The 9,857-nt window shown below is 39.5% G+C and overlaps 1 protein-coding gene across 1 annotated transcript; it reads right to left on the bottom strand.

Annotated features, from left to right (window-relative positions):
* Positions 1-379: 379 nt before the first annotated feature.
* Positions 380-1,870, bottom strand: LOC122134791 (olfactory receptor 1G1-like). The gene has a single exon (XM_042711534.1). It carries the CDS (start codon positions 1,562-1,564, stop codon positions 620-622), a length of 945 nt encoding a protein of 314 aa, XP_042567468.1. The 5' UTR covers positions 1,565-1,870; the 3' UTR covers positions 380-619.
* Positions 1,871-9,857: the final 7,987 nt, after the last annotated feature.

Here is a 9,857-nt window from a genome sequence, read left to right as displayed (position 1 = left end):
AAATGCAAAAATCGGATACGGGTCACTTTTAAAAGATGATGTAAGCAGGTCGTCAAAAAAATTGGATATAGTCAGAAAATCGGATTTGTGCATCAAGACCTGCAGTGTAAATGCAGCCAAAATGTAGCATTTGGTCACGCTACATCGCTACTTGCTGGAAAAAGTAGTTAGCTACAGGAAAGTTACACTGTTTTTAAAGTAGCGTCGCTACTGACAAATTTAGTTATGATAGTAGTGTCGCTACTTATAGCTAGCTATTCCCCAAATCTGGTTGAGAGACACTATGAGCTTTTTTAAGATTTGGTAGCACACTGACCTCATGAACAATAAATGTTGCATTTAAAAAAAAAAAAAACTGTTATAAATTACACTGATTAAAAGGCATGGCATGGAGGGCAATACTTCCGTGAGATCATTATGATCCAGGGGAATTGATATTGTTAAACAATTCTCTATTTAGTCATATTTTGGGTTTTTAATGAAGATACATATATTTATACATATATCACACTTTGTTAGTAATACGCTCATTAAAAACACACTTGTTCCCACTTTTTGTCATGCTTCATATATATGAAAACCCAATTGTCATGACTATTGTTTTTAATTATGTTTTCGTCTATTTGGTGCATGTAAAACATTTACTCTTGATGCAAAACAAAGAAAAAATACTTTTGCGCACTGCCTTAATATTTAACCCATAGATAAGAGGATTGAACACAGGTGGGACTATCACCAGTTCTAGAGCCAAAAAATTACGCAAACTCTCTGAAATGTCATTAGAACCATATCTGCTATATGTGATATCAAAAAGCATAGCAAAAGTTAAATTTATCAGTGAAAATATATGTGGCAGACATGTTTTCCAGAATTTCCTTCTGTTTTCTAAAGATATTTTACATGCAGTGATCAGTTTAATATAGGACAATATTATAATTACTACAAAGCTAAAAAATATAACAGCACCAATATATCCATAAACATTATTAACAAAAGATGAAGCACAAGACAGTTTTACAACTGACCAATTGTCACAATATAATTTATCTATATGATAGGCACAAAATGGCCTTAAATTTGATAACAGAATGGCAGTTAACATAGAAAAAGTGGGAACAATCCATGAAAACAGAATTAATTTCACACAGGTGTTTTTAGTTAATTTGGAATGATAGTCTAAAGGTTTACATATGGCTACATATCTATCATAGGACATCACTGTTAAGATTGTGAACTCACACAGTAAAGAGCTGTAAATCACAAATATCTGCAGAGCACACATATGAAAGGAGATCACATATGAATCCAATATTAAATCAGACAACATCTTAGGGTAGAATCCTGTGGCTCCATAAATCCCATTTATACACAAATTACCCAAAAATATGTACATTGGTTCATGAAGAGATTTCTCCGTGATGATGGCCATAACAAGACGAATATTTATTGACAATATAAGCACATATAAGGCAAGAAAGCAGATAAAATATGCATGCCTATATGATTTCGATTCTTTGGGCACCATAAGAGTCAGTATCACAGGGTAAGACATGTTATCCATCATGGTATATAGATGATACCTCAAATCACATGAAACAAATGACAGTGCATTGCAAACTGCAAACAATATTAATAAATATTTTAAACGGTTTACAACTCATTAGGCTTCAATATCCATCCAGTGCTTGCTCCAGGAATGACAGTGAGAGTCTCTTACAAATAAACAGAATCAGAGCTGTTTGTGATCTCAACTGAATTTATGAGGTCTGGTTGGCTTTTATACTTTTTTTTTATCATTAGGGATGTCTGTAAGAGATGTTCTGAAATCTCTTAGGTTTAATTATTCGCTCATGGAATTTTTTTTTAAACATTATTCATACTCACACTTAACACTCATACTTTATACTTACAGTAATTTTTAAAAATGTTTGTATATGATATTTTCTAGCATTATATTGATTGTTTATTTTTGTTTGTTTGTTAATATATAAATAAACTACATATTCCAAGTTTTTGTGCATCCTCTTAACCCTCTGGGTCTTTTCGTTTGGGAGTCACGCTTGGCTCCTTCGCAGTCAAAAGTGACCGAAGACTCAAAAAGTATTTTTTTTTTTTCTCAGGAAAATCAATCCTGAGCAAACATTTTATTTTTTTTTTTAATTTTGAAATTAAATATTTTTTTTTTTATTTCTTCCTTACTGTATTATCTTTTAATAAAATATTTCACATTAAAAGAGTAAAGGCAATTAAAATCAATTTTTTGAAGTGAGAATTGTACCATCTGGAGGGTGTTAAAAAATAAAAACTTGTGTATTGTTGTGTAACCTGTGTCAAGACCTACTCTTGTTAAATTTCCAAAGGACACATGGACGACTCAAATTTCCAACTCAATCACTTTTATTTTTATTTTGGCTTTGTCAGTTGATTGGTCTGTTCATTGAATTAGGTTGTAAACCTTTAAAGACGGAGAACAAGTGTTACCATTTCAATTGAACATTTTTAATGAATTTTAATTGAGTTTAAACGTTTAATTAAACATTTTATATGAATTTTATGATGAATTACCCACTTAAGCCTTTATATGGAATAAAGAACATTTAACAAAACATCAATGAAGTCAATGCTGCAATGACCAATGATGATTAAAATGACCAGGCATCTTACATCTCTATGATGAATTGTGACTGGAATTTTGGTTTGGAGCCTCTTGGTACTTTCACTGTTAGCTCTTGTGAGCCCTTCTTTGCCGTTTGCCTTTTTGATGTGAACAGGATAGCTGGGAAAAGTCTTAACAAGCACATCTCTTATGATGCCCTTGCTGTCAGCATTGACACTGACCACTCTAGCCAGCTTGTACTGTCCTCTCAGGGCATTTTGGTCAGCCAACCAGACCACATCTCCAACAGCAACAATTCGCTCTTTGGTGTGCCATTTGTTCCTTATGAACAGATAAGGTCCAGCCAATTGGCTCCATTTCTTCCAGAAATTGTTTACCTCTCCTTGAATATGCTTAAGTCTTTTGTAAGGGTAGCCATCAAACTGGAAATCTCCAGGGTCTCCTTTTGGATTGCCACGTCCTAAAAGCAGAGAATTCGGAGTGATGTACTCTATACAGTCTTCTCTGCTTTGAGTTCTTGCATCGATGGGTCTCTCATTTGCAAGGTTAGCTACCATGAAGAGAAAAGTTTGGAATACTCCCCCTGTAAAAACACCATCTCCACCAAGGTTGCTCAACGCCCGCTTCACTACTTTGACAGCTGCCTCTGCTGCACCATTCCTATGGGGAGAGTCTGCAGGGTGGATATTCCAGAACCATTCTGTACCATGCTTGGCAGCTGTGTCTTCAAGTTCAGACTTGTTTAGTCAATTAAGGACCAGTGCAGGTCTGGCTCCCACAAAATTTGTGCCAGGATCTGACCAGAGTTTCCTGGGGTGAGTTTCACTCTTTGGACTTTCCTAAGTGCCTCGTAGGTCTTTTTTCTGCTTACTCCTTGCTTGAGCTCTTGTTAATGCACCTGAGAATGCCCTCCTCTGGAGTTTGTTTACACTCTCCCTGGCATGAGCTGCAACCTCTCCAGCCGATTTTATAGGCCACTTCTCCTCTGGCCACTTCAGGAACTCTGGTCCATTTTGCCATGTGGAATTCTCCTTCAAATCTTCAGAAGCACCCCCTCTCGTTATAATGTCAGCTATGTTTAGATCTCCACGGATCCACCACCAGTCTTGCCCTAGTCCAGCTTTCTGGATTTCACCCACTCTATTTGCAAAGAAGGTTTTGTACCCATAACTGACTCTTTGAATGGCTCCTAAGACCGTTTGACTGTCGAGTAGATGGAACCATCTCTCAATCTTCATTCGAGCATGCTTTTCCACATACTTCCTGATCCTGGCTGCGTGCCACAGATCTCCACTTTTACAGCTTCACCCTTCTGATCCAGGGGTGTCAGCTTAACTTTTGATTCAACGAATCGAACTTCAGTGCCCTGACTTGTCTCCCATCTTAAGTCAAGTCAAGTCAAGTCAAGTCACCTTTATTTATATAGCTCTTTAAACAACAAAGATTGCGTCAAAGCAACTGAACAGCATTAATTAGGAAAACAGTGTGTCAATAATGCAAAATGACAGTTAAAGGCAGTTTATCATTGAATTCAGTGATGTCATCATGCAGTTCAGTTTAAATCGTATCTGTGCAATAATTTGCAATCAATTCAACCATATCGCTGTAACTGAAGTGTCCCCAACTAAGCAACCCAGAGGCGACAGCGGCAAGGAACCAAAACTCCATCGGTGACAGAATGGAGAAAAAACCTTGGGAGAAACCAGGCTCAGTCGGGGGGCCAGTTCTCCTCTTACCAGACGAAACCAGCAGTTCAATTCCAGGCTGCAGCAAAGTCAGATTGTGCAGAAGAATCATCTGTTTCCTGTGGTCTTGTCCGGTTGTCGTCTGAGACAAGGTCTTTACAGGGGATCTGTCTCTGGGGCTCTAGTTGTCCTGGTCTCCGCTGTCTTTCAGGGCTGTAGAGGTCCTTTCTAGGTGCTGATCCACCATCTGGGCTGGATACGTACTGGATCCGGGTGACTGCAGTGACCCTCTGACTTGGATACAGACTGGATCTGGTGGCTATGGTGACCTCGGAATAAGAGAGAAACAGACTAATATTAGCGTAGATGCCATTCTTCTAATGATGTAGCAAGTACATTGGGTGTTATGGGAAGTGTTCCCGGTTCACCTAATTAATGCAGCCTAAAAATCCTTTAACGGATTTGTAAATTTGAAGCGTATTAGTGTGCTATGTGTAAGCCAGGTTAAAAAGATGGGTCTTTAATCTAGATTTAAACTGCAAGAGTGTGTCTGCCTCCCGAACAATGTTTAGGTAGGTTATTCCAGAGTTTGGGCGCTAAATAGGAATAGGATCTGCCACCCGCAGTTGATTTTGATATTCTAGGTATTATCAAATTGCCAGAGTTTTGAGAACGGAGCGGACGTGGAGGACTGTAATGTAACAAGAGCTCGTTCAAATACTGAGGTGCTAGACCATTCAGGGCTTTATAAGTAATAAGCAAGATTTTAAAATCTATACAATGTTTGATAGGGAGCCAGTGCACTGTTGACAGAACCGGGCTTATATGATCATACTTCCTGGTTCTAGTAAGAACTCTAGCTGCTGCATTTTGGACTAACTGGAGTTTGTTTATTAAGCGTGCAGAACAACCACCCAATAGAGCATTACAATAATCTAACCTTGAGGTCATAAATGCATGGATTAACATTTCTGCATTTGACATTGAGAGCATAAGCCGTAATTTAGATATATTTTTGAGATGGAAAAATGCACTTTTACAAATGCTAGAAACGTGGCTTTCTAAGGAAAGGTTGCTATCAAATAGCACACCTAGGTTCCTAACTGATGATGAAGAATTGACAGAGCAGCCATCAAGGCTTAGACAGCGTTCTAGGTTATTACATGCATAGCTTTTAGGTCCTATAATTAACACCTCTGTTTTTTCAGGATTTATCAGTAAGAAATTACTCGTCATCTAGTTTTTTATATCGACTATGCATTCCGTTAGTTTTTCAAATTGGTACGTTTCGCCGGGCCGCGAAGAAATATAGAGCTGAGTATCATCAGCATAACAGTGAAAGCTAACACTGTGTTTCCTTATGATATTTCCCAAGGGTAACATGTAAAGCGTGAAGAGTAACGGTCCAAGTACTGAGCCTTGAGCCTTAAGTACATCACAGCTCCATAGGTTTGGTCACTTCCATCAGAGAAAGTGATGCCCCAAGGTTTCCCTTCCCAGCCAGCTATTGTGAGGCTCCTGTGGAATTTCACCTGTCCAAGTTGCACATATTCTTCAAAAAGCTGTATGGCTTCTTCTCTCAGAAAGGCTCAGAGAGGTTGGTCCCAGGTTTCTTGGGTTAGTTTCCCACCCCTCACTCTTGGAATGCCTTTCTTACAAAAATTGCTCCCTTCTGTTTGGCGGGTGTAACTAAACCAATAGGGTCATAAAGTCCAGCCACTTGGCTTAAGAGAGCCCTTCTAGTTAGTGGCTTAGGTATTTCAGTTCTCACCTGCTCTTCAGAAGATCTTTTCCAACTCTCATCTTCTTCGTTTTGGAAAAGTTACCTGAGATTAACATGTAGAGCTTGTCTTCATCCACTTGGTAGCCAATACCCAAGGTTTGTTGTCTTCATCCCTGATTTGATTTGGAAGAATTAAGGTTTTACCTTGTGTCTCTGTTAAACCCTCCTTCTCCATTCCTTGCCTCCCACTTTGCCCTGACCAGACCCATGGTTTGAGGAAGAAACCTCCAGCTTTCAAGATCTCTTCAACATTTGCTGTGATTTTGTCAAGTTTATTGAGGTCATTTTGGGAGGTTAAGAGGTCATCTACATAACTCTCCTCTTCTATGACTCTGCGTTCATCCTCCAAGTGAAGTTGGGCAGGCGTGCTGTTTCTCTCATAGCCAACTGAGCAATGCAACCAGCAGGTCGGTCCCCAATGTTGACTCTGGTTATTGCATATTCACTTATTGCTTCATCTGGGCTGTCCCTCCAGGGAAACCTGGGAAGATGCATATCATGCAGGACAGCTCTGATAGGGTTGAGAATGTCTGGTCCTTTCAGAAGAAGATCATTCATACCCACGCCTTTGTATTTCTGGCTACTATTCCATACAATACGAATTGGTGTTGTTACCGAATGAGGGTTTGGCACCACCAGGTGGCTTACGTACCACACTGATCCGTTCCACTCGTCCATGATTTTTTTGGTGAGTTTTATGGCTGCGCCTCGTTCGACCATTTCATGGATCTGGGTAGCATATGCGATTTTCCAGTCTGGCTATCTGCTTAGTTGCTTTTCCATCCTTAAGAAACAAGCCTGGACTGCACCTTTGTTGTTTGGGAGAGAGACTGGATTTACCGTCCAAGGATACTTTACAACCAAATGTGGAGCTGGTGTGTGAGCATACCCCTTCTTTTAGGTGAGGCCTCCTTTAATGATCTCCAGTTCCCTCTCATTAGCCTCAATTCTCTCAACTTCTCAGGTTCAATTACTTGATGCACTCTGGCGATTTCATCCAAGCCATAGCAGACCATTTCATGAGCTCTCTCTGTTCCTTTAGGTGTCTTGACTCTGACTTTGAGGAGATAACTTTGTGTGTTCACTTCCATGGCCATACCACCAACCCCATGCACAACTAAAGTTATCTTCTCTTGTCTTAACCTCAGTCTTTCAGCAGCCTTATGGGTTATGTAGTTTGTATCTGAAGCAAGGTCAATTAAAGTCCCAATCTTCTGCTCTGCGTTTGCAGTAACTTGCATCAACATCATGATGACAGGAAGTTCAGAGATCCCATTCCTCTGCAGTAACTCAGACTGACCTGAAGCATCGAGTGTCACAGCGGTTTTGTTGGTGTTGGTGAAAGCCTTTCTGCATCGGTCTGCCATTTCTGCGGAAAGTTCAGACAAGATCTCCTCTTGTTCTTCCGTTAGTTTGCTTTCACCTTTTCCATCTTTTCCACTCTCTTTCCTCCCCTCTTTTGACTTCTTTTGGGCAGAGGAAAAATGGTGGTCTGGGGCACCACCTTTCCTTTTACAGTCTTGGGCATAGGAAAGTGTCTCTGCAGTATCCATCTTCATCATGGCATCCGAGACATTTTCTGCATGCTCCCAGCTTTCTCAGTACAGCTTTCTTTTCATGTAGTTTAAGTCTTTTGAACTTTCTACAGAATAAGATTTTGTTTTTGTGCCCACTATCATCACAGACACAACATACCTCATCAAGCTCTTCTTTCTTTGTGGTTTTTGTTGAGGTAATCTTTCGATCATACTTCTTGTCTTAACGATCTGATTTCTCCACAGTTCTGAGTCTCTCTAGTATTTCTTCTTGACTTTTCAGCAACTTCAAGAGCATGACAAAGTGGTTGTCTGATGTGACATTGTTTCTGGGTTCAACCATGAACATCACCTAGTTTCTTTTTTAATAAAGTCAGGCAACTTGCTTTCAATGGTTTTAATTACCAGTGGGTTCTTTATGGCTCCAGAGTTTCCTAACTCTGTGAGATCTGCTATGGCCTTCTCCACTGATTGTATGAGGTCAATTACCTTTTTTGGCTGGTTCCCTTTCACATGTGGCATCTCCAGCTCTTTAAGGATTTCCACTGTGATGGTTGACTTGTTGACATATCCGTTCTCCAGGACTCTGAACATATCATCGGCAGTGGTGTAGGTTGAAAGTCTGAGGTCTTTTGAAATTTTGTCATCCACACTCCCCAAGAGTTGAATTTTCTTAACTTCAGTTGATCCGGATGGCTCTCCCTGCTTTTGCAGGCTTTCCCAGTCTTTCCTCCATCAGTGATATTCTCTCTTGCTTCCTTTGAAGATAGGTAGCGAAGTTGGCTTGATTCTCACTATTGGAGTGGATATTGCCGGTAGGGGTTGTAGTTTCACTCCTGTGCCTTGCTCGTTGATCATCCGTGCTGTAACAAATTAAGCTTTCCTTAACTCAAGCCTATAGTAGGTTGACTCTTCCATCTAATTCGTCCTTCACTTCTACAGGAATCCATTTCTCCCATGTTGACATTGCTGAGCTGGCCTCTTTTATCCTCTTGTCCAAGAGCGTGAGGTGCACTTCATAGCCCTCTAAATTGGCACTTTCCACAGCTACATCAGCCACTTTATCATTGGCTTTTTCTGCTTCCAGGATTGCCACAAGTTCACTCCTTCCATACCTCGACCACAGGTTTGTTTGAACAATTTTTCTCATCTCTGCCAACTTTGCTTCACCTTCATTTACAGATCTATCAATGCCGGCCTCCTGCTGTTCATCAAGAGCTGCTCCCATATCATCAGTCTTAATGTCAGCCTCCAGTCCAATCCTGTAGTTATCGTTGGCATCGAGCATCTTTCTGAAACAATCTGAAAGCTTAGAGAACTCCTCCCTTAACTCCACTTGAAGCATGCTGCTTGCTCCTCTTGACATGAAGTTGGCTTGCCTTTTGAAGCTGCTTTTTGCAGAGGTCCTCTCATCTTGAGCTGCTGGACCGACTTCCCCAGGACATCTTTCGCCATCTTGACTTCCTCTGTGTCAACAGCTTATTTCTGGATCTGAAGCAGTTTATTTTCAGGGCCAGACCGCTCCGTGTGGTTTACAACCGTCAAGTCCTACTCTTGTTCAATTTCCAAAGGACACATGGAAGACTCCGATTGCCAACTCAAATCACTTTTATTTTGGCTTTGTCAGTTGATTGGTCTGTTCATTGAATCAGGTTGTAAACCTTTAAAGACAGAACAAATGTTACCATTTCAATTAAACATTTAATTAAACATTTTTAATGAATTTTAATTGAGTTTAAACGTTTAATTAAACGTTTTCAGTGGTGGACGAAGTACACAAATCAAGTACTTGAGTAAAAGTACAGATACGTATAATCAAATATTACTCCAGTAAAAGTACTCCTTTTTCAATTTTACTCGAGTGAAAGTACAAAAGCACTCGAGTTATGTACTTAAGTAAAAAAGTACTGATAGATTTATTTTGCAATTTTATACAGGCTACTTAATTTAATTTAAGTTTAAGTAATTTAAGTAAAAAGAATCAGTTCGTTCTTGAATCAGACACCGCTTTTGCGTGTCGAAGCACGTGATATATTATAAGGAGTAATGATAGGTTTTATGAAATGTAGTGTAGTAAAAAGTACGATCTTATGCTTTGGAATGTAGAAGTAAAAATAAAAAAGTTACTCAAAATAAAACTACTCCAGTAAAGTACAGATACTTGAAAAATTTACTTAAGTACAGTAACGAAGTAAAGTTACTCCGTTACTGACCACCTCTGAACGTTTTATATGATT

This window comes from Cyprinus carpio, chromosome A21 (assembly GCF_018340385.1).
Source record: "Cyprinus carpio isolate SPL01 chromosome A21, ASM1834038v1, whole genome shotgun sequence".
NCBI classification, from domain to species: domain Eukaryota; kingdom Metazoa; phylum Chordata; class Actinopteri; order Cypriniformes; family Cyprinidae; genus Cyprinus; species Cyprinus carpio.
This window is presented reverse-complemented; position numbering and strand designations above follow the sequence as displayed.

Bases quoted from the DNA above. Each gene is read 5' to 3' on its own strand.
- LOC122134791 (XM_042711534.1), bottom strand. From the start codon at position 1,564: ATGATGGATAACATGTCTTACCCTGTGATACTGACTCTTATGGTGCCC.